This window comes from Plasmodium brasilianum, chromosome 12 (assembly GCF_023973825.1).
Source record: "Plasmodium brasilianum strain Bolivian I chromosome 12, whole genome shotgun sequence".
NCBI classification, from domain to species: domain Eukaryota; phylum Apicomplexa; class Aconoidasida; order Haemosporida; family Plasmodiidae; genus Plasmodium; species Plasmodium brasilianum.
In genome coordinates, this window is record NC_090125.1 from 175550 (window position 1) to 201009 (window position 25460).

Genomic DNA, 25460 nt, shown 5'->3' on the forward strand with positions numbered 1-25460 from the left:
ATATACACATTAAAATATTGCTATTTTTATTGAATCATGTGTAACTATAACTTTTGTAGAAATATTCTAATAAGAATAAAAACAATTATATAATCTTGGAATATCTTTTAAATAAAAACGTTTGAATCTTCATGTACTATGCCTCTTTTTCTATTTTACATAACTCATTTCTTTGCATTCTACTTTTTCTTTCTTCCTTAGATTATAACAAAATTTAAGAAATTTATTTCATAGATATCGTACAACTTCTCCTGATTATTATTCAAATATATTTTGAATTTGTCTTTATTAATATATAGCATGTATTATTCTACCACTTGATAGCATTCGTCTATGTTATTATCACTATCTAAGGAATTTATGTATGCATCATTTTCTCTTATCCATTCTTTCAATTCTTCTCTGAAACAGTCTTCTCCCTCATAAGTATAATTTTTATTATTTTTTATATTCCCTAAAACATCTCCGTTAATATCAGTTAAATTTTCCTCAATTTCTGGTTTAATATCTAAGTTTTTTCCTGTTATACATTCATTTATAGAATTATCGAAATGTGATTCCATATTTTCTATATACTCCTCATTTTTACATTCCTCTAGTACCATCATAAATACTAGTATACACAGTTTTTCTAATAATTTTGTTTTAAAGTATTTATATAATACTTCATAATTTTCTTTGTTTTCCAATTCTTCTTTATTCATAAATAATATATCATCCTTTCTTCCTTCATTTTCATATGTATCTAACATATTATATATTTCCTCTGTCAATTTTTCAAACAATTCCTCTTCCAAATATTTTTCTACAATAGTACCCTTCCTTGACACCCAATGTCTCCATATATCTTTTTTTCTTTCTAAAAATGGATCTTTTTCATTTTCATTTGAAAGATATTTTCTTAATTTTTCCCTATTTTTTATGTATGATCTTTCTTCTTTCCAATCATTTTTCAGATTGTTAAACCAATCCTTTTTTCTCAATTTTTCCAAAAATATTTTATGTCTTTCCACCCATTTACTCCATAGACTTTTTTGTTTTTCAATTTCATTGGTACTTTTAGTATTATCCATTACTACTTCATCATCTTTTAAGTTAGTGTTGGTTCTATTTTCTTTTTTTGTTAATACTTCTTGGCATATTGCTAAAAATTCTCCTTTGTTATATTCCCATTCTTTATTTCTGCATTCTTCCAGTATTTCCATATGTACTTCTATAATAGTTATAGATCTGTCCTTTTTTCCGTATGATACATTTTCATTTTTGTTCATATTATGTTCTTGTATTTTTATTTTTTTAATGATTTCTTCATCTTCATTTATTGGGTGTTCCAAAAGATTATGTCTTAAAAATTTACTTCTGTTATAATAGGAAGGTACTAATATTCTCAGAAATTTAACTTCTGTTCTTTTTATCTTTTTCTTTTTTTTAAACATACCTATTAAAACATACTACAATTTAATAGAAATATATTTATAAAATAAAATATTACATTAATTACAAGTTTATGTTATTTTTAATATTTTAGTTTTATTTTACTTTAATAAAAAAGGAAAATACTATAATAACTAGAAAGCTTGTTAAAATATACGATATGTATGTATTACTGGGTTTTCTTAATTGACCTGCAATAATTTTTTAAATATATATATTTTATATTGTTATTACAAAAATAGAAAAATGTATTTCTTTAATTATACCCGAACTTTTAGGATGTATAGGTAAAACATGAGTAGGTAAGGAATGACTTGATGAGCTAAAAGATGTAGAAGAAATTTGAGAATTTTGAGATGCATCCGCGATTGTATCAGATGGATGATTTTGATTAGCTGAAATCTCTGGATCATCGATAGTTTCCTTAGTACCTGGAATGGTCACAATGGCTGTAGTTTCTGAAGTAGATGGATCATTAAGTACCACAGTTGATTGCGAAACTTCAGAACTTTCAGAACCATTTGTTTTTGATTGGTGTTCAGACTGTGTATCTTCAGATGAGTCACTTGATATTTTCTTTGGTGAAGCTTCAGTTCCTGCTTCATGTGTTGATGGAGATGATATTGAAATTTTCTTTTGGAGTGTTTCACTTTCCTTTGGATTAAGATTTTCTATTTTTTCATCAGCTGGGGGTGAACTAGAGATTGAGATTTCAGAAAGTTCACTAAATGTCTCAGAACTAAGTAACTTACTTATGGGTGTTGTAAATGTGATTTTGGTTTGTTCATTACTAGAATTTCTATCAATAATGGATTTCTTATTCTGAAAATATTTCTCTCTCTCCTTAATCCATACATTATATTCCTTATATTTTTTCATACAGAACCTATTTTCATTACAATCATATATATTTTCTTCTTTTTGGAACTGTTCTATTCGTTTCAGTTCCCATTGTTTTTTTTTATAAAAATCTTCTGCATCATATTTTAAAACTAAAAGATCTCTATCATTCTGCTCAAGAATCATAGGACAACCTCCATGTCTACTTAACGCCCTGTATTTATATTCACTCAAGTTCTTTAATGCTTGGTTCCATTTATTTTGTTCAAAGTTTGGTGGTGCTTTATTTTCAGAAATTATATAATCAGCTAATTCTAAGCATTTCTCCCTAAATACACTTTTTCTTTTCTCTTTCTCTAATATAGACGTTACACTTAGAATATGATTTCTAATATTTCTAAATTTTCCATTTAAAAGATACTGAAATGATGAATAACCGTATCCATGGTAACTCTAGGTTAAAAAGAATTATAATAAATTATTTAAGCATTAATTTCGAAGATGTATTATAATTATTTTTTGTTGTATATAAAAAATTTATGCATAAATTTACAAATATTATAAATCAATAAATTTTATTTATACCATTATGACACTACATTATTACTATAGATAGTTGTAAATACCTCTCTGGATGAAAAAATACAAATTTATATCTTTTTATTTATTAATACAATAATTTTAAATTAATGTAATTTAACAAAAAATATAAAAATATTAACCGCGTAGAACATGTACGATAACTATAAAATAAAAGAAAGAATTATTTTCAATTTTATATGCTTAACTTTGTTTAATTATATAAACATATTAAAACATTAGATTTATACTAATCATGATTTGATATTAAATCACAGTTACTTATATATTTTTATGTAATATTTTTTCTCTAGAAAGAAAAATTTAAACTTCCAACAATAAAAAATTATATATAATTAATATAAAAGTTGTGTAAAATTAACACAACTATGTATTGTATTTTTCTTTTCTTTATTTCATATGCATATATATCATTACCAGTGCTCATTCATATCATTCTTTTTCTTTTTTCTTTTTTATTAAAATAAATAATTAATAAACAAAATAATTAGTAGTTCCGATAGTATATTTCCTTTTTACCACGTTAATTTGATACATATATTTTACTTAAAATATTACATTATTATAATTAGTAAGTTAATAGTTTTTTATATTTACTAGGTTGTATCTATATATGAGAATTAATAATGTACAAGTTATATTAAATTATTGCTATAGTTAGGAAATTGCATACCATTGAAATTCCCTCAGGATACTTACTATATATATGTCAATTTCCTAAAAATTGACTACTAACGGTATATATTATTCAAATAATTAATTTTAAAATTGCATAATTTATTTTATATAAATGATCCATATACATCTATTATCTCTTTTGTATATGATTGATTTCATTTAGACTAAATTTTAATTAATAAATTGTACATTAACGAATATTTATTAATAAAAATACGTTTAACTATTTATACAAAATAAGAAAAATTATTAGGTTATACTTATAATAAAATTAATTATACTATATAATTAAAAAAAAAGTAAATTTTGTTAGAACATTACAATAAAAAATAAAAATACAATAATTCCATATAAATGGAATATTATATTAAATTAAACAAAAATTCTGAAGTTTCGTAATTATTTTTCTTTAATTATTAATATATATTTTCAAATAAATAGATTAATATTTGTTATTTATTTTTTCAGTTTTTACCGCATTTGATAACTATATGAATATATTATCTTTTTAGCGCTGTCATTAAATATTATTTAACATAAAAAATAAAAACGTTCATATATTATTTTACAATATTTTTAATACATGAATTGTCAAAAAAAATCACAGTACAATTTAAATGTATTATCAACATTATTATGTTATTCCATTATAATGTAAATTTATATCTAATTTTAACGCTTCAATTGAATTATGTAAATACAGGATTAAAAATATTGAAAAAATTATATAAAAAAAAAATTATTAATTAATAATTAATTTTTTAATAATTCGTTCACATAAACAATTAAATTTATTATAGTTATGTTTATTCATTCTATTTAAGAATTAATGAAATTAAATATTTTTAACTTTTCAATTTAGCTATATACAATTTTTTGTTACTTCTTAAACAAAATCTTTTTGTTTTAATCTCTTACGTTCTATGCCATTTTTTTTGGGAATGTGTTTTCTAATAACGATATATACTGGAATATATATAAATATAATTTTATTATATTTTAGGATATTATTTATTTAAGTTGTAATTGAAAATATTATTTACATTTATAATGAAGTTAAAATTGTAGATGAATATGTACAAACATAAAAATATATATAATTTTCTCAAAATAAATTTAGATTATGAAAAGAAAAAATAAAATTACTTATCATAAATTTATATTACAAAATCTTTTTTTTTTTTTTTTTTATTATTTTATAAATATATGAAAAAATATATATTTTTTTTCTTAGTGTAATTTTTATTATTCTGATTTTATAAATATCCAAAGTCATATCATAATGCTGAAATTTACACTTCAAAATTCATTAAAAGTAATGCAAAATTAGTTAAAATTCAAACGAATTATTGAATATTTCTTCATAGTACCATGAACATATTATTCATTTAAAAAATAATATTTAACATTAAAATATGTGTGCTTGACATTTAAACGTTTAACAACAAACACATTAATAAGTATTTCAATATAAAGTACCATATTTTGTAGCTGGAAATATAATCAAAAATAATCCTAATTAATATTCTTCATTTAGTTCATATAACATATTATAACTGTTTCACATTTATTTAGTGTAAATGAAGAGTTTATATAACCGTAATATATATTATTATAAAATGGCACTTACATATTAAAATTTATAGTTTATATTATATAGTTCTACAGTCTGTAATTATAGATATATTCTAATAGTTCTATCATTCTTATAAAATAATGTCTGAAAATTAAAATAAAAAAATATATTTTATGATAAATATATTAATATTTTACCCATATTCCTTTAGTTAAACACATAAATATTGAATCATATTATACTATGCAAGGAACATCCTATATATGTTATTTCAGTAAAAATGAAATAAATTACATTTGTACATATTGTCTTAATATAAAGTAAAAGACATTACTCCAATATTTAAATAATATCTTTTAATCCTATTGGGTTATATATTTTAGTACTCTATATAATTTTTTTAATATCAAATTCTATTTTATATCATTCAGATTTCAAATTTTAGATTCCGGACTTTATGATATTTCTGATATTTCAATTATTACAGTACAAAAAATATAATTTATATATTAATCATATATTAATATATATGACGTACTCTATCACAAATTTTTAGTTAAGTTAATTATAATCCTATTTATCTATTGCGCTTACTATTCATAGTATACTTTTGCAGTTATTTTATTTCCCTTCTCTATTATCAATTTATATATATTATAGAGATGGATTACTTGTAAAAAATAATACGTATACTTACTATGATGATACTCAAAATTATAATGATATTGATTATTCAATTAAAATTAATTCTTTTATTATTCATTATCCCTCTGTACTTTATACCTTAAAATTTGAAGTAAAATATTAATCTTCTAATTTAATATATATATTTTTTTTCACATTGTTAAAATAGATTATACTGGTCATTGTTCATAAACTTTTCGTAATTCTGTTAGAATTACACATTTATACTATTACACTTGTAGTATTATTTTTAAAAAAAATTATTCTAATTTTTTTTTTTTGTATTTTTATAAAGCACTCATTAATAAGTTCATTATGTTTTTTTTTTATATTCACAAAGATACCTGTTATTGAAAATTTATAAACTAGTATTTTTTGCTGTATATTCTATATAACATCTTTAGTCACCCGAATGTATGTGATCACTTTCAAAACCATTTATCAGTATTTTGTTGTTTTGTACATATACACATTTCGACACATTTTTATTTTTTATTCATTGAAGACAACATCATTTTCAAATGAAATAAACTAATATTACTAAGAATTATTTGGACATAGACACAGTACTATTACATTAAAGAACTATAATCGTCATATATAAGGGTGATAAAAAAGTATCATATTTTTAGTTCGAACAAAATATAGTATAATACAAAAGCAACAATATGAAAAATATTGAAATAAATGTTAATTTAATTATGTAAAATTAATAGACAAACTAATATCTAGTAGCATCATAAGGTGTTTCATATGATGATAGTACATTTTCTAATTAGGATTTTAATGGACATATTTATGACTCATGTTCAGTAACTTGATGCAGTTCATGAATATATTTTATCTGTTCTACATTTTTGTACTTAGTCACATATTTTTTATAAGTATCATATTCTTTCACAAAGTTTTACAATTGAATACAAAAATTATTTCAATTTTGCTCAGCACATATGTTTTCATGACTATTATATAATTATTGATATTTTTCACTGTGGATGCTATGATTATACTTATTAAATTGAGATATAGGAAATTTTTGTATCAGCAAAACATATTATTTACATTAAAAATATAATAAAGAGAAAATTTTTAAAGAATTTTTTTTCGTAGAAAAGTGATAAAATAGATATCTTCAAGTAAGCTGTATCTAAAACCCTATTAATAAAACATTACATTCCATAAAAATAGAATATTTTATTTTTTGTACATATTGAAATATATAGTTAGTATTAATATAAAAATAGTATTTTATAAATTTACAGTTCAAATTATTTTATATATATATATATTTTTTTATTTTTACGTATTATTTAGTAAATATAAGAACGCCATAATGTGAAAAACATGTAAATTTTATTGAAGTGTAAATATAAGATCGCAGTCAGTATATATTATATATAATCAATAAGGAGAATATATAATATTTTACAAGTATATTATATCATTTTTATAGTATTTATTAATATAAAAAAACATGAATTATTTAGTCAAATATATATATTTTGTTTTATTAAAACATCCCAAAAAAATATATAGGAACAGTGATAGTTACTAAAATGGAAAAAAAATTTTTAAATGTAAATGTTCAAGCGAACTTCAATATATACAATGTTTATTTTTATTCTTTCTTGTAAGTTACATTTGTATTATTATGAATATATAAAAATGGATAAATAAGTATTTCATTCTGAACATCAGCTATATGTAAGACCGTTAGAGAACCTAGTTGTGCTAAAACCTAAGAAAAACTAAATAAGTTCTTCCGTAAATGCTGTCATAACAAAATTATATATATATTAAAAATATAATAATATAATAATATATTACTGTTTTTTATTTTTTTTTTTTTTTTATTATTATTCAATTAGATGAAAAATATTTTTTTAAGTGAACATTAGTATAGTGTATTTAGATTATTATAATTAATATTGCGAATATATTTTTTTTATAATTATTAATAGGTTTGTTTTAATACATAAAGAATACAAATATTTTTGCATACTGTTCCTGTTAAAAGTATTTTTTATAAAATATTATTTATATATATATATGCATACTGGAATTTCATTAGTTTATTTTATATGAAAATTTCACCTATTTAATATATCTATTTTGACATTAAAACTTATTTTTTAAATAAATAAATAAAATAATCATCGTACTATGGAGAAACATCACATAATTCATAATAATATTTACTATTCTTTCATTTATTTTAAATAAACGTGATGTACAAACTGCAATATTATGCTAAAAATTTGATTATATATTAAAAATGTAAAATTAAAATATACATCAACAGCAATGAGATATTTCATACATATATAAAACAATAAAAAATAAAAAAACAAAAGAAAAAAATTGTTTTATATACACTTCATAACAATAATAATAATGTTCTTTCAATATAGTTTCAAATATTTCAGAAACTTATATTTTCTTTTGTTTTGCCACATAATCATCCACTATTACATATTTATTAAATATTATGTTCGCCATATATTTTATATATTCAAATGAGATATTTTAAATATATAATATTTTAAACAATGATGATTTATTGTTACGTATGTGCCCAGGTACATTATAATAAATCAAAATATGTTTTAAAAATAATGCGAAGGAATATAAGGTATTAAAATAAAAAGAAAAGATAAAAAAAAAGAATTTTGAGTAATAATAAATTGAAAAATTACAAATAAATAATATTAATAATTCTTTAATATAACAGATTGATAAAATATAATTAAAATACCTCAATTGCTAATGCTATGAAATTATTTACTAAAATTTTTTAATATATATTTTTTCTTAATTTTTTGTTTATTCATTATCTTTTATATGCTTGTTTCAAAAAAAGCTTTAAAATAAGAAATAATATATCTACATTATAAAACAATGAATTATGTTACCAGTAATACCTTTAAATAGTTCTATGATTTAATTTACAGATTAATAATTTAAAATATGTTATAAAATAATAATTAACTTTTTCATTTTAAATGGTAAAATAATGATTAATAATAGTTTTAAAACGATAATTTCATATACATAAGGAATTCAAAAAAAAAAGGAAAAATAAAAAAAAAATCCTTTTATTCTATTTATTAGAATATATATGCAAATAATTAAAGAAAAATAGTTATAATACTTCAATAATTTTGTATTATTTAATGTAATATATTATTATATTTACTTGAAATTATAATATTATTTTTTTTCTATTTCGTAGTTATAATTTATTTTACTTTTTTTAGATATACATTATAATTAACCTTCTGCAAGTATATTCTAATAATTTTTCATATTTTAAATAAGCACTTAAACAGTTTTTTAGTAATTCATATATCTAATATGTACTTTATTAATTAAAGTTTATTCCAAATGAAATCATATCTACTTAAAAATGGTAATAAATTTATACACAATATATATATATAATAAGGTAGTTTATTTAAAACTATTCTATAGCATAATATGTACCATAAATTATTAATTTTTAGGTAAATTTTATTCATATAGTATTAGATTTCATAGGTACATTATAATGTTTTGTACTCTTCTCAACTATAGAAATGATATGGTATAATTTATATATTATTATTTCTCGTCTACAGATATAAAGTATTAGAAATAAAAAACTATTAGCAAGATAATTTCAATATCATAATACGCAATAGAGAAAAAATAATAGAAACATCATAATAAGTAAAAAACATAGTATCCGTACTAATAATTATTTGGTTTATAAGTTATTTATTTTCGGAAGAAACAATTATAAAAAGAATTATCTAAATTAATACAGGTAATAATATTTATACATCTATAAGGGTATTAAAAAAAGTTAAAAAAATTCGATACATAGATTAATAATATTTCTATACAAAAAATTGATATAGCTTGTTGATGTATTCTGTATGTAATTCTATTTTTTATTTTGTTGGGTTTTCTATTAGTGAAAGTAATATGCTATTCCTATTCTAATATATACTTAACGGTCTTTTAATCTCAACACATAATTAAGATATATCTGAAGTTGTTCCATATGTATTTAAAATAATATGCGATAAAAATCTCACAGAAATTATGTTAATATTTTTATTTAATTTATATTTCTAATACAAATTTAATCGTCGAAAAAAATTTTAAAATAATATTAATACATATTAATTTTTAAAAAAACAATTAATATAAGATATACACTATTATTATTCTTCAAGATTTTTATTTACAACAAACTAAAGAATAAATATTCAGTTATTATGGAAAATTGTATACCCAAGGTAATATTCATTATTTTTTAAAATTGTTAAATTTATTCATAAATTATTAATTTATTATAAAATATAATAAAACTAACGTGAAAATTAATACTTACTTAATTTTTAATAATTATTTTGAATCAAGTATTCAACAATTGTAGGTTCAATGGGATTTGAACCATCCGTGAATAGAAAATTTAACCCTATTAAAATTCACGTAAAAAATACAACTAATTCCTTAAAAAATATGAATGAAAAAATGTTTAGAGATGAATGCCTAAAATTGGCTGATTATCTAATTGAAAATAAATCTCCACCAGAATACGTAAGTTCGCGAATGTGGGAATCCACCTTAAAATTCCGGCTAAAGCAGTACTTTGAAGGTCTAACTAAACATGGTGGATGTTTTATGATATTAGAGAACGATGATAAAGAACGTTTAAAATTAAAATATGAAGAAGAAGATTTCTGTAAAAAAAAAACTAAGGATATACAAGAAATAGAGTTATTAAAACAAAAAAACTCAAATAGATGTGAAAATAAATGTTTTACGAAATGTAAAGTGTATAATAATTGGATTAAAGAAATGGAGAAAAGTTTCGAAACAAGAAAAAGCCTCTTTGAAAATTGTTACAAAAAAGAAATTCCAAAAAAGAAAAGAAATAAACAAATTCCAGAACAATTATGCGACATACTGGATCATGATACATTTAAAGAGCTTCCTGATTGCTTATCTGTAAATTTAGATGAAAGTACTCAACATTTACTTGAACAAGAAAATAAAAGTTTACAAACTCAAACTCAAGAAGCAGATTATATGTTGCCAAAATTTCAAGATCAACAAGAAGCTGATGAGCCAATTATAATCAAGCCTCAAATTGAACATGAACAACATATTTCAGTACAAGTTCCTTCAAAACTTCCGGAAATTGAAGATTCAATCCTGCAAAGTGCAACTAAAGAAGCTACTGACATAATATCTTCAGGATTTACACCATTAGAAACATCTAAAAGTCATGATAATGCAGAGGTATCAGCAGATAATAATGCATTACCTCATCCAGTTAATCAAGACACACAAGTATCTTCTGATGGTAAAAATACTCCATCAACTCCTGAAGTATCAACTAATACCTTAGCATATGGTCCTCCTGAAATTCCTCATACTACAGATATTACTAATGATACTTATATTTATACATTCGAAATAACCATACTAAAAAATATATACATACATATATATATAATACACCTATAGGTTCAGCAGTGAATCCGAGTAATAAATACATATCATCTATATTAATAAGTTTAATAATTAGTTTCATTCTTTCTCTTTTTATTAAGGTAATATAAAAATAAAAGTTTAAAAATATGATAATCATTTATTTATTGTAATAATTTACTTTAGAAAATGTTTTTCTTATACCATAGTTTGCTTTAATACGAAAGTTTAAAACAAAAAAAAAGATAGAAAGAAGACAAATGAAATTTCTCAGAATACTACTACCTTCACTTTCTAAAAAAAAAAGTGATTTTTTAACAAATAATCACATGGAACATCCAATGTATTATGATAAAGAAATTGTAAAAAATATAAAAATACATGAATACAATATAAACAAAAATGTAAGCATATCAAGGAAAAAGGAAAGAAGCAAAACTATTATTGAAGTACATATGGAAGTACTTGAAGAATATAAAAATGAAGAATGGGAATCCAACAAAGTAGAATTTTTGGAAATATGCCTACAAGAGTTCTCAAAAGAGCAATATGGAATAAGCACTAACTTAACTAATGATAATATAATGGTAAATGCTAAAAATATAAATGATACTGTAAATCAAAAAATCATATGGAATAAATGGATAGAAAAATATAGATATCTTACTGAAAAATTGAAAAAAGAAGACTGGTTTAGTAATTTGAAAAACGAATGGAAAATAGAACAAGCTTACTTAAAAATAAGTGAAGATTTAAAAACAACATTGTCAAATGAAAATCATAAAATTCCTTTTATAGAATGTCAAAAAGATATATGGAGACAGTGGATATCAAAAAAGGGTAAGATTATAGAACAACATTTGGAACATGACTGGTTTAACGGGTTGGCAAAGGAATTCCTGAATATAACAGATGAATATGTAGATGAATCACTATTTAATATAAAAGAAATGGATGAAAAAAAAAGTTATGAAGAATTAAATAAATATATAAAAATAAAATTGCTAAAAAAGCTGTGTATACTCGTACTCATAATGGTATTAGAAGACTGCAAAAAAGAGGAGCATATAGAATATAGGGAATCCTATATGGATAGTTCCATAAATGAATGGATCACATTAGAACATTCAGATAGGAAATCAGCTATTACAGAAAATACATTTTTATCTAAAGGAAATGTACTGCAGAATAGAGAAAATTTGGACATGCATAGTTATAAAAATAAAGATATTCCTATACAGGATCTAGAAGATTGGATAAAAAAAGATGATACAGATATAAATTCCACAGATAATGAAAATATTTTAGAAAATTTTTATTAAATTATAAGATAAACGTTCCTATAAATTGATAAATGTACATACAAAGTATTCTCTAACCATATTCAAGAGATATTAGATAATTGTAAAACTGAAGTCTTAAAGTTTTATATATTTGAAGGAAACAAGCACAAAAAAAAACGTAACAATTAATATAAAAGAACAATGAACCATGGAACATAACGGTAGAAATGAAGATATTTAAAAATTATTCCGATTATATAATTTTTTTTATTTCTTAAAAATTTTACATATGAACGCAATATTAACGCATGTTTTAATAAGTATAGCAAGATTTTAATTCATATATATTAAAAAAAAAAAAATTTATTTTTATATATTAAATAATAGCATATTGATTTATGAAATTCTAAAAATTATATTTCCGTTATATTTCATAATAAATAAATCCTTTCAAAGAAATCAAAAGACATATTGAAGTTATAACTTAATTATTTAAGATGTATACTTTCTTCTTTATATATATGATAGACTATTACATTAACTAATATTGGTAATCTCATTTTCCAAATTAAAATGTTCAAGCATAGATTAATACTTTACATAAAAATTCATCTATATATATACATAATATATTATTCGTTAATTTTTTTTTCGATTTTTTAAAATAATTAATATGTTTATTATTATTTTATGTAATTTAATATTTAAATATTTTAGATATATAATATTATGTTTTTCATTAAAAATAATTGTATACTTGTTGTTTAATAGTAATATAATTTTTAATGCATTATGGAAAAAAAAGAATAATTACATTCATTAATAATTTATTTTTCTTTCATATTAATATAAAAAAAAATAAGTTATTATAAATAGAACTTTATATTATATGTAACTCTTAAAAATATTATTGAATCTACTACCTAAAATGTAATTAACAAATATAACATAAATTTTCTTTGATTCATAAGAAATATAGTAATAATATACTTACAATAAATAATTAGTATAATTCAGAGTTAAAATACACTTAATTAATAATAGTTTACTATATTCCACATATTATATTCTATATGTATAAAATATATATATATATATATATACATATTCCAAGAGAACCATTATCTTATATATATAAGATATACTATTATATAAAATAAAATATTAAAATATTTTTGAATAACTAAAAACTACGATCAGTTTTGTTAAATTAATACTAAAAGACAATTATGAAATTACTATAGTTTTAATTTGTCGTCTCATATATTGATAAATATACATATATATACATATATATATATATATATATATATATATATATATATAATGTATCTTTATTATTTTCAGAGGTCTATAAAAGAAATATATAATATTTATTCATATATGAATTTTTATTATTTTTTTGTAATATATTATTAGAGGTATTATAATTATTATGAATTATCTATTAAATCATCTTTATATTGATATTTCTTATTTTATTTTTATTATTTATATAAAAATATTAACAAATATTCCTTTGAATTATTTATTAGTTCCAGAAAAAATTCATAAAAGATTGTATTAACGATAAAACATTGAGTTTTATATTATTATTCGTATAAGTTAAATAACTTTCATTTCACACGTTAACAGAGTAATTAATATTTTATATATAAAATACATATACAAGGGAACTTCTTTAAAATATATTTTATCCACGTTAATGTTTTATCACATATAACTTAGTTTAGGAGCCTGTAAATCACAGTGACAATTAAGGTTTATTCTCATGTATTACGGAATTAAACCTGATATAATAATAAAAATAGAAAATAACTATTAATATATATGTGTTTTAAATTACTAAAAATTTTATTGTTTGAGAACTCATAAAAAAAGTTTTTATATACGATTAAATTTTATTTTTTTTAAAGCTACATCGCTAATTCTCCTGTTTCTTTCAAGAAAATTATCATGATCCTTTTTTTTTATCAATTTTTTTTCAAAATGGAAATGCCTTCCGTCAAACATTCCATTGTTATAATCTATAACTTCTGTATAAAATTCTGCCTTATTCAATAATTTTCTACTTGATTTGTTGTTTCTTTCTTTGGGTTCTTTTACATTATTATATATTTCTTTTTTTTCGTCCACACCACTAATAGGAATGATTTTGTTTAAACATACATTATTTGAATCATTTATTTGTTTATATTTTGCTAGTAATCGATAATTTTTTCTATATAATATTTTACCAATGTTACATAGCGCATCTATAGATTTACTATACATACTCTAAAAGAACAAATAAAATATTTATTATTTAATTGAATATATAATCTAATGGCGAAAAATTGCATTATTAATTGTAAAACACGAAAAATGTAAATAATAATAAATATCTTTATATTATATTATTATACCGCATTCATGTTGAAAGGATTTATCCAAAATAAAAGGACAAAAGTTGAAATTTTTATAAAAAGGACTAACATGTTTTTTGTATCCAATGTATACATCTTTAATATTCTAATTCATTCGAAAACTAAAAAAATAATAATAATATAATATGCCTAATGTTAATTAACACTATAATTACTTATTTTATTTTTTATTATTTTTTATTTTTTTTCAAAGAACCACTAAGGTATAAGCAATGATAGTTTTTGCCACATATACAAAGTTAATTAGCTTCAAAAATATATTAAATAATTTTTATTTTAATATTAATAAAAAAAAAAATTATTTTCATTAAAATAAAATAATTTGAATTCATTCACAAATATTTATGAAATACAATTTAATTACATAATATAATACAGTGATTAAAAAAATATACTGTTAATTATTTTCAAAATAAAAAAAAATATATAATTTCTTAATATTTATTAGTATTGTGTTTATAGACTCTAGGGAATGTAGAGAATACATATAGAAATATGTTCCTCTTTTATTAAAATAATAATTACCAATTTTTAAAACACTATCATATTAATAATTTTAGTTATATAGACTTTGCATTTTTGAAAAGCTATTTATTTTTAATAATATATTAATTTTTATAATAATAGTAATATTAATAGAAAAAAAAAAATTATATTATACTAATTATATGACGTAAATTAATTCCTCCATAAATATGTAAAACCTTTTATAGTGTATAATTTTTTTAAAAAAATGACTTAATACGGAATTACCTAAACAACCAAGAGATGCTTACGCTAATAGTGACAAAGAACTGATTTTTTATTTTTGTATCATAACTTTTGACAATTATAATTTGTATTAACATATAATTTATACGATTATTTCTAAATAACAAACATTTATATTTATTTATTTACTTAAATTATTTATTTTTTTTAATTAAATATAAATATATTTACAAGAAATATTAACATAGTAAAAAAACAGAAAAAAAAAAAGGGAAAAACAAGAGATTAAAAACAAAAGAGGTAGCAAAATATTTCACAGATTTTCATTATTTAAATATATATCAACTGAAATGAATTTACTAATAATATATAATATGTAATATATACATAAGAAATGAGAATATATAATGATATATGCTACTAATTATATGATATACTAATTTTTCTATTTATAATTTTATAACGAATACATTGTTTTTTGTATATTCTTTTATAAATATATAGTTCTGTAAATATAATTTGCAAGCTAACCATACTATAATGCCATAAATGTATAAATATATGATATTTACTAAATATATCTGTAGTATGTAAATCATAATATTTCTGAATATTTCTGATCATTATAGCTATATCGATGAATCAAACAATTTTAAAAATATTATATACATACAAATTATTGTAATTTTGTGAAATAAAAATTTATATTATTGCTCTTAAAGGGTGTAAACTTCTATATAAATAATTATAAAAGAGAAAAATATATATAATTTTAAATAACAAAAATTAATATTACCATATTTTTATTGTTTTAATATATATCTATTATTGTAGTAACATTTATGAAAACTCTTATATATTTTTAGTTTATCCAACATTTTATTCATCTTATCTTTTACGTACCATAAATATATCTTTATATAAAAAGCATTATCCCATTTAAAATTTTTATATTAATATTATTCATATAAATTAGATAATAAATTAGGAAAAATAAAAGATATATAATTAAAATGCTGTTAAAGGTTTATTTATAAATGAGCCATTTCAATTTACTTATATTCATAGTTTATTAAAAATTTGTTGAGATATTTTTCTAAGGAATAAACGAATATTTGATAAATTATTTACGATACTCCTAAATTAAGAAATCATAAACATATAGTTTAATATCCTTGAAAAATCTACAATTTACTCATTATTAAATGTATATATAATATATCAATGATTTTCTTTTACATATACCTATCATTATAATGTTTTTATGTTCATATGCTATGCCTTTTTTATATATAGTAAAAATGCCATTAATGTTTAAAATATTCAAATAAACAAGATAAATATAAAATAGTAATAAAATCGAACTTTCAAAATATTGTTTTCACATATATACTAGCTATATATTGCAATATATATAAAAAATATATTAATTAAAATGTTCAATTTTTATCCAATATAATGTGTTATTAATATGGCTTAATTATAATTTACAGAGAAACCTGAATTTCTGATTTCTACTATTACACAATATTTCCAAATTTTTCCTTTTTATAAGATTAGTCAAAAATTCCATAATTTACTATTTCTAAAGATTTTGCATACTTCAATAAACAGATATAATTTTCATATATATAGAAAACAAATGAGTCATTAAGTAATAATTTCATAAATAAAATTGTTCTACAAAATTGAAATAATATATATAATCAATTAAAAAACTTTAGAAATGAATATGCTACTCGTAAAAATCATATTACCAGGTCCAAACGTGTATCATTCATAAAATTCTTCAATATTCTACAGGATTATAATCAATTTCAATGAATCCCAATTAATGTAAAATCGTCACTTAGGCTGTTATATTAAGAAAAGACACCTTCTAAGTAAAATAAATATGAAATTTCCTCCTTATTTCCATGATTTACATTAACATTTTTTTTTTAATATTTTACATATTTTTTTTCTAACAATAAAAATTATTCGAATTAAATATTTGAACAACTGACTATAGTCACTCTTTTATGAGAGTTAATTACCACTGTAATATTATTGAAATTATATACATGTTATTTTTTTTTTGAACCTTTTAAATTATCTGAATTTTTTCGCATTATACAATAAAAAAATATAAATATTTAGAAATGTATTGGTAAACATAAGCAGCAAATGCTAATAAATGGTTATAAAGATGATAAAACTATTCATATAACAGTAAGTATTATATAATATATCATACTGTACAAAATTATAATTTATAAATGTTCAATAATAATTATATATGTTCAACTAAAATAAAGTATTAAACAAGTTAAATGGAATAAATTTTAAAAATGTACAAAAAAAAAGTTGTCATAATTTTTTTAATTATAATATTTCAAAGTAATATTATATAAGCATGTTCAGAGGGAAACTACAAAATTCTCATACAAAAAGGTGCTTTCAACTGAGTCCATGTGCATAACGAAAAAAATACATAGAAATAAAGGGAATTTATTTTATGAAAAAGTATATATCTTAATAAAGTGATAAAAATAAAATAATAATATGTTATTGTTAATTAAACAACCTATATTAACGTTAGCACTATGGATTAACATAGATAGAATATGTAGTATTTTTTGCAAAAAAAAAATTCATATAATATATACATATATATATAAAAACAATTATAAAAATTAATAAGAATATATTTTATCACTAGTCATAATAGAAAAGTAAAATTTTCATTAATTAGACTAATAAAATATGTAATAAGTATTGATAATTGTAGTAATATATTTTATAAATATATTTATTTTATATTGTAGTACACGATAATAGAACTCTTAAAAAAGAACAAAAAAGTTAAAAAGAAGATAAGTAAAATTATTGAAATATTATTACTTTCACATTCTGATAGGGAAAAAGAGATTTTAAAACACGATCACTTAGAATATTAAATATGCCATGTAAAATAATAAAAAATATAAAAATAAATGAAAACTATATAATAAAAGACTTAAATTCGTCGAATGTTTAAAGCAACAAATTAAAAATTACTGTAAAAATACATATAGAAGAACTCAGAGAATGCAGAAATGAAGAAGGAGAAATTAATAAAGACGACTTTTTATCTGTGTGCTTAAAAGAGTTCATTAAAGAGGTATATAGCACATATCCTAATTTAACTAATCATTAACTAATAAAAAATATTAATTGTAGGAATTATATTTAAAACCAAAAAATTCTATAAAATTAGCTGGTATAAAAGCAGAAATATTCCTGAGAAATTTAAAAAAGTATAGTGGTTCGATAATTTGAAAAATTAATGGAAGAAAGAAAAGGAACACATAAAAAAAATCGAATAATTAAATTAGAAATATTCTAATGGAAATAAGAATATTCCATTTATACAGACAGAAAAAGATACATGGAAACAGTGGATGTCAATAAAGGTTATAGTATACTGAACACTACTTAAAACAGGAATTCCCTATGGAATTGATTTAAGAATAACACAATATTATATAGGAATATGAAGAAAAAAAAAAAAAAAATTATCATTAATAAATACATAAGGATTTCATAATAAAGAAAATTATAAAATAATACATATATATATATAAAACGGTTACTACCAAAATTATGTATATTCCTACATATGATGATATTACAAGAATTCAAAAAAAAGGAAAATATAAAAAAGAGTCAGTCATACTGGGATATTTCCATAAGTGAATGGAAAACATAACTAATTTTGGTGAAAAATTCAGAAATAACAAAAAACATAATGTTGAAGGAACTGTTTCAGTATATAGGGAAAATATTGATCATATAGGGGAAGAAAACTTTAGAAAGGAGATAAATGATTGGATAAGTGAATAAGACATAAATGTAAATTTCACATTTAATGATGATAAATTAGACAAAACTGTTGAAAAATGAGGAAAACATATAAATTCATAGGCATAAATTGAAAATATAATCTGATCATATTTAAGATAAAAAATATGTTTTACATGAAAGATATTTCTTATATACTCTGATATAATAAGGGAACTAAGAAGAGTAACGTAATGAGCAATGAAAAAGAAATAAACGAAAGTTATATATAATTATTAATATTCAAGTTTTTAAAAGATATACTTAACACATAATTTTTTTTATTTCTTCAAGGATATCTACAAAAAATTTATATTAATCTTTAAATCAACAAAACTAGGAATTTATTAATACATATATAAAGAAAAAATTAATTATTAGGATATTAATTCTCGGAATTCTAAGTAATTTTTTTTAATTGAATTTGTAATAACAAATTTTATCAGTAAAATTCTAAGATAAGTATATAAGTTACGATAATAAATGCATATTAACGTCTTTTATACATATATATATGTTAAATTAATACAGAATATTGAAAATCAGGCTCCCAAAATAATAATATTAAAGAAAAGATTTGTACTCTACAAAAGAATTTATTTAATTGTATGTAAATTATATATTAATTCTTTTTACGTTTTCTTTAAGAGTAATTTCCTTTTACTCTGAGCTATAATAAAAACATCTTTAACTCACCTTTAAAAAGAAAAATTATTACATTCTTAACTTATTTTTCTTTCATAATATAATATAAAGTAACATGTTATGGTGAATATCACTTTTTACAATATATAATCTAATATAAATTTTAATGAATTTATTTTTAATCAAATACTATATTAAATAAATAACTGTATTTTCTTTTTGTCTTAATGTATTGAAAAGTATAATATATATATATGTATAATAAATAATTTTATTTTCCTAGGCTATAATACCCTTAATTAATAATATTATATTATATTCATAATTTTATATTTTTGAATTTGTAAAAATATACATTATCATATACTTATCATCCATGAGTATATATTTTTTTTTGCATAAAAAAGATATGTTGTTTCCTGTATATCTATTTATGACACCTAATGTGAAGATTTTAAAATATTTTTTAAAATTTGGAAAATATAATTATTGTTAATAAATTAGTTGTAAAAGATAACCATAAAAATGGAATTAGCTTTAATGTAAATAATTAAATATTTATTAATGTCTATATAATATTTTTTTTATTTATAAAGTAAAGAAACAGAAAAATGGAAAATTTATTAATATGTACTACATTATTTACTATTTTTCTGTAATATAAAATGAGAGTTTATAAAATATTTAAAAGTAGTAAAATATAGTTTTATTAAAATTTCATGTTTATTTTTCGAAAAAAATTTTCAATTATTTAATAATATATTACTAATTTTTTTCCTTTTGCTCAGTTTTACTATATTCTATGTTATATAATTGTATGGTATTAAAGAAGAAATTAACTTAAATTACTTTTTATAATTAAATATATTTATTACATAAAAAATTAGAGAAAACTTAAATGTAACTTTTCAGGAATTTTAAAAAAAATAAATTTAGAATAATTTCATACACCACATTTACAATAGAAAAATAAATTATAACATTATTATTCCTTCAACTTTACTTTTGCATTTGTTTTATCTATGTAATTTTATATACCTTTTTTTTACATATATAAACATTTTACAAATTACTTGAATTCACAAAAATCAGTCATTATTTCATTTTAAGTATAATGTATTTCTAATATATATAGCTCGTTCATTTATTATGAGCATTATTTATTTAAGCTATATATGAGAATTAATTTAACTTATTAGAAATGTATATAATGACATTGGTTAAAAAATAATAAACTACATGTTATTACATATTTCTTCATTTAGTAATTTTTCATTTGAATTCCTTTTAGATAATTTAAAATTTATAAAATAAAGCTTTGTAAATGTATCCATCTCATAATATAATAAGTAAACATATTTAAAATGCAAATCATTAAAACTTTTCTTATATATTTTATTTTAAAGTATCACTACTTATAAATTTTTATCACATGCATATTTGTTTGAATATGTAATAACTTCTTAATTATCATTATGTTAAATATGTATTATAAATAAAAATAATCTTCAATTTAAAACCCTAGTTCTAAAATTTAATATATTAATTCATATTTTATATATATAATTCATGAATAGAAAAAAACTCTTAAGCCATAATTCACCATTTTTAGCAATTTTTTCTATAAGACCCATATGAAGAATCTGTAAATTTAAATCACATACGAATTAAGGCTCCTTTTTTATGATATTAATTGCATTTCACGTGAAAAAATCCATTAAATAAATATATCTATACACCATAAAAATATAAATATATTTTAAATAGTTAACAATACTTCGTTATAAAACTTAATAAAAATTGTTTTAACATACTAAATAATTTTATCGCTTTTAAAAATAAAATTATTTTAAAAACTGGCATATGTATTTATGTATAAATGAAAACTTTAGTTAAAAATAGTAATTTATTCTTTATTATAAACATAACCAGCGTAAAGAATCGATCATAACATATTCATTATATATTATATTAGAGTGATAAAATATCTAATAAACGTTATATATTTTTATATTTCTACAATAAACATTACGAAATCATATACTAACAAAATATGAAAAAAAAATTAATAATATTTTTATGTTATATTATAAAAATAATGTATGTAACATTAAGTAACAATTTTTTATTACTATTAATATATATTAATTCTTTTTATTTAGTTTTCATTTTTATTATTTGTTAATTTTATATGAGAAAATCCATTTTTCTATGATGTCAAGTGCATTTTTCATTATTCTAAAATGTAAAAAAAGTAATATTAGCTGTATAAAAAATAAATAACATTTCATTTAATTTTGTGTAATAAAATATTATAACATTTTTACAATAATTATATTTATTACTTATTATTTTATATTAATTTTTTTTTTTTAATAATATAATTTTTTTTCTGAAAAAATTTTTAAAAATAAATTTCGCTTGTTCATATCTTTATTTTTAATATTATTTCATATGCTGTAAAAATTTTTTTTTTATTAATATTAAAATCACTAAATTCCGAGAAAAAATGAATAAAAATATGTTTTATTTCTATTAAAAAAATAATTATTTAATTTATCTTATAGAATATAACACTAAAATTAGACACAAATAATATATATTTTATTATTAACAGACAGTTGAATATTTATTAAAAAATTATATAATTATGCTGATATTGTATAAATCCGCAGGTACAGTGAGTAAATTATATTAATTTATAATTATTACATATATATATTTTTTTTCTATAATCAATATTTTTTTTGCAAATTATTTTAAAGCAGTTTTTCATATGTAAGACTTAAGATAACTTTATTATATATTTTATTATTCTAATTAAATATAGAAAATAAAAATTATATTTATCTTAAAGAAAAGTTACATATATTATGTCTAATAATTTTATTATATTTTATCCATTTTAATAAACAAAACAACGAAGCGCTTTATCAATATATTTATGTACTATGTTAACAAAATTTTTATGAAATAAATTATTTATAAATTTCTCTAGTTCCAATCACATAATAATCTGTTTTTTAATGCTTTTTCAGGAACTGTTCTATTCACATCATTTTAATTAATACTTTTGCATAGAAAAACTACTATAATATTTTTATTAAACGAATTTTATCTTGTACTACATTTGAAAATATCACATAATTATTATATTTAAAAGTAGGATTTTTAATATTTTAAAGTATCACAAAGCAAATAAAACAAAATTATAAAAAATCTTCTATTTAGTATTATCGAAAAAATTATATTCCAAAGATTCAATTATCACATAACTTTTGGCATCTATAAATAAATTCGAAATGAGGGCAAATTCAAATAAATTAACTTTACTTATTAAAATTTTTTTATTTTCCCTATTAATATGGATATTCCAGGACGCCTATGAGGTAGAATTATTATTACATTTAATAATTTCTATATATTCTTTTTAATCGTGTATTTTCATTTTAAAACTAATATATTACTCATATGGAAATGAAAATATTTTTATAAATATTAAATATTTACTAAAATTTTTAGACAAATGTCTCTATAAAAACATGGAATAAGAAGATATATGCAAATGATACCTTAGATGTAGGGATAAGTAGATTATTAAGTACAGAAAGATATGTAGGTTGTAAAGACAGAAAAAAACATTTAAAAAAGGGTTGTTTTCCCCAAATTATGGGATGCATAGATACATCAAAATATTTGGACATCATTTTAAATACATATGATTCAACAGTATCTAATTATTTTCTTGCACAATTATATGAAAAATTAAAAGAAAATGCAAATCAAAACGAAGAAGAATATATTTCAAGAGAAAAAGAAATAACAAAATATATATATACTCTTTTATTTTATTTAGAATTAAAATATAAAAATAAACTAAAAACTCGGAGACATTCTAACAATGAAAAATACAAAAATTTTTTACAAATTTTATCTGAACCCCAAAACTAAAAAAATGCTTAAGCTTACTATTCCAATGTTAGCAGGAACACATTATTCATTTCAATACATCCCATACCTAGAACCTTCATTAGATGAAGTAATTTTATCTGATTTAATATCATATGCAAACTCTACTTTAAATTCACATAAAAAATTGAATAAAAATGAAGCGAGTAAGTAGTCCAAATAAGTAAAAATATTTTCTGTACTCTTATTAGTGTTATATTAATGAATCATCTATGGACATCATTAAATCTAAAGCATTTATTTTAATGTACATAAAATTTAATTCATTTCATAGTACGTAAATTCTCCTATTATATACTCGGTACATGAGTTCTCTTATATTCAATTGTTATATATATAAATCCATCTAGTGTTACTATTATATGAAGCAGTTTAAATAGATCATTTATATGTTTGTTTTAATTAATATATTTAATTTTTAAAAAATTCTTTAAAAAAATGTAAATATTTAAATTATTTTTTTTCTACTTCATATTTTTTTATTTATATATTTGGGAAGTATACATGTATTTGTGATTGTGTTATTTTACCAAAATTGTATTTTTAGCATTTGTTTTACTGAGATTTGTATTATATTTATTTAATTTTTTTTTTTTTGTATTTCTATATATAGTGTGTATTTGTAAATATATAACATTATTAAGTTTTATAATTATCCTTTTTAGTAGAATGTATTTCGTGAATTTGCATCCATGTTCGTTATATGTAAATTAAAGATAATTTTTCTGAAAAAAACAATATACGCAATATTGTGGGGTCTTAACTAAATATTTAAATTAATTTTACGATAATTTTTACCCAATACGAATATTTTTTATTCGTAAATTTTAAACCTTTCTGATAATATATATTCATTGAAGGGAAAAAACACATATATACAAAATTCCTTCTTTTATATCATAAACAGTAAAAATGCTTCACGTCCAATAATTAACCATTTTTGCATTAGTTTCTGTATTATTATTATTACTATTTTTTATTTTAAGCATAATTCTGTGGAATTGTTTCTTAAATACTAATAAGTATTCGAGTCCTATACTCAACCATATGCTGAAAATACTTCTAATTTTTGTACCATTACTTTTCCACCATTTGGATAATTTACTGATCATAATATTTGTAACTCTACATGTCAAAAGATTTATGGACACTTAATAAATGTATATGAGAACTATGCATTTAATGGAAAATACTTATAAATAATTGAATTATATTTTAAATAATAAACCTATTCATAATTATTATGATTGTTTTAGTACACTTCAGCAA

General features: G+C 19.5%; 6 protein-coding genes across 6 annotated transcripts; 4 read left to right on the forward strand and 2 right to left on the reverse strand.

Annotated features, from left to right (window-relative positions):
• Positions 1–305: 305 nt before the first annotated feature.
• MKS88_004036 (uncharacterized protein) lies at positions 306–2862 on the reverse strand (the record flags this gene model as incomplete). Its single annotated transcript, XM_067217181.1, has 3 exons — positions 306–1438; positions 1701–2727; positions 2860–2862. The coding sequence occupies 3 exons, from the start codon at positions 2860–2862 to the stop codon at positions 306–308; spliced, it is 2163 nt and encodes a 720-aa protein (XP_067071635.1).
• A 7378-nt stretch (positions 2863–10240) lies between these two features.
• MKS88_004037 (uncharacterized protein) lies at positions 10241–11332 on the forward strand (the record flags this gene model as incomplete). Its single annotated transcript, XM_067217182.1, has 1 exon — positions 10241–11332. One exon carries the CDS (start codon positions 10241–10243, stop codon positions 11330–11332), a length of 1092 nt encoding a protein of 363 aa, XP_067071636.1.
• Positions 11333–11556: 224 nt separating this feature from the next.
• MKS88_004038 (uncharacterized protein) lies at positions 11557–12618 on the forward strand (the record flags this gene model as incomplete). Its single annotated transcript, XM_067217183.1, has 1 exon — positions 11557–12618. The coding sequence occupies one exon, from the start codon at positions 11557–11559 to the stop codon at positions 12616–12618; it is 1062 nt and encodes a 353-aa protein (XP_067071637.1).
• Positions 12619–14463: 1845 nt separating this feature from the next.
• MKS88_004039 (uncharacterized protein) lies at positions 14464–15080 on the reverse strand (the record flags this gene model as incomplete). Its single annotated transcript, XM_067217184.1, has 2 exons — positions 14464–14856; positions 14985–15080. 2 exons carry the CDS (start codon positions 15078–15080, stop codon positions 14464–14466), a joined length of 489 nt encoding a protein of 162 aa, XP_067071638.1.
• A 2802-nt stretch (positions 15081–17882) lies between these two features.
• On the forward strand, positions 17883–19580 carry MKS88_004040 (uncharacterized protein; the record flags this gene model as incomplete). The annotated part of the gene is made up of 6 exons (XM_067217185.1): positions 17883–17927; positions 18616–18722; positions 18792–18858; positions 18918–19002; positions 19387–19429; positions 19469–19580. The coding sequence occupies 6 exons, from the start codon at positions 17883–17885 to the stop codon at positions 19578–19580; spliced, it is 459 nt and encodes a 152-aa protein (XP_067071639.1).
• A 3944-nt stretch (positions 19581–23524) lies between these two features.
• MKS88_004041 (uncharacterized protein) lies at positions 23525–24173 on the forward strand (the record flags this gene model as incomplete). Its single annotated transcript, XM_067217186.1, has 2 exons — positions 23525–23611; positions 23745–24173. 2 exons carry the CDS (start codon positions 23525–23527, stop codon positions 24171–24173), a joined length of 516 nt encoding a protein of 171 aa, XP_067071640.1.
• Positions 24174–25460: the final 1287 nt, after the last annotated feature.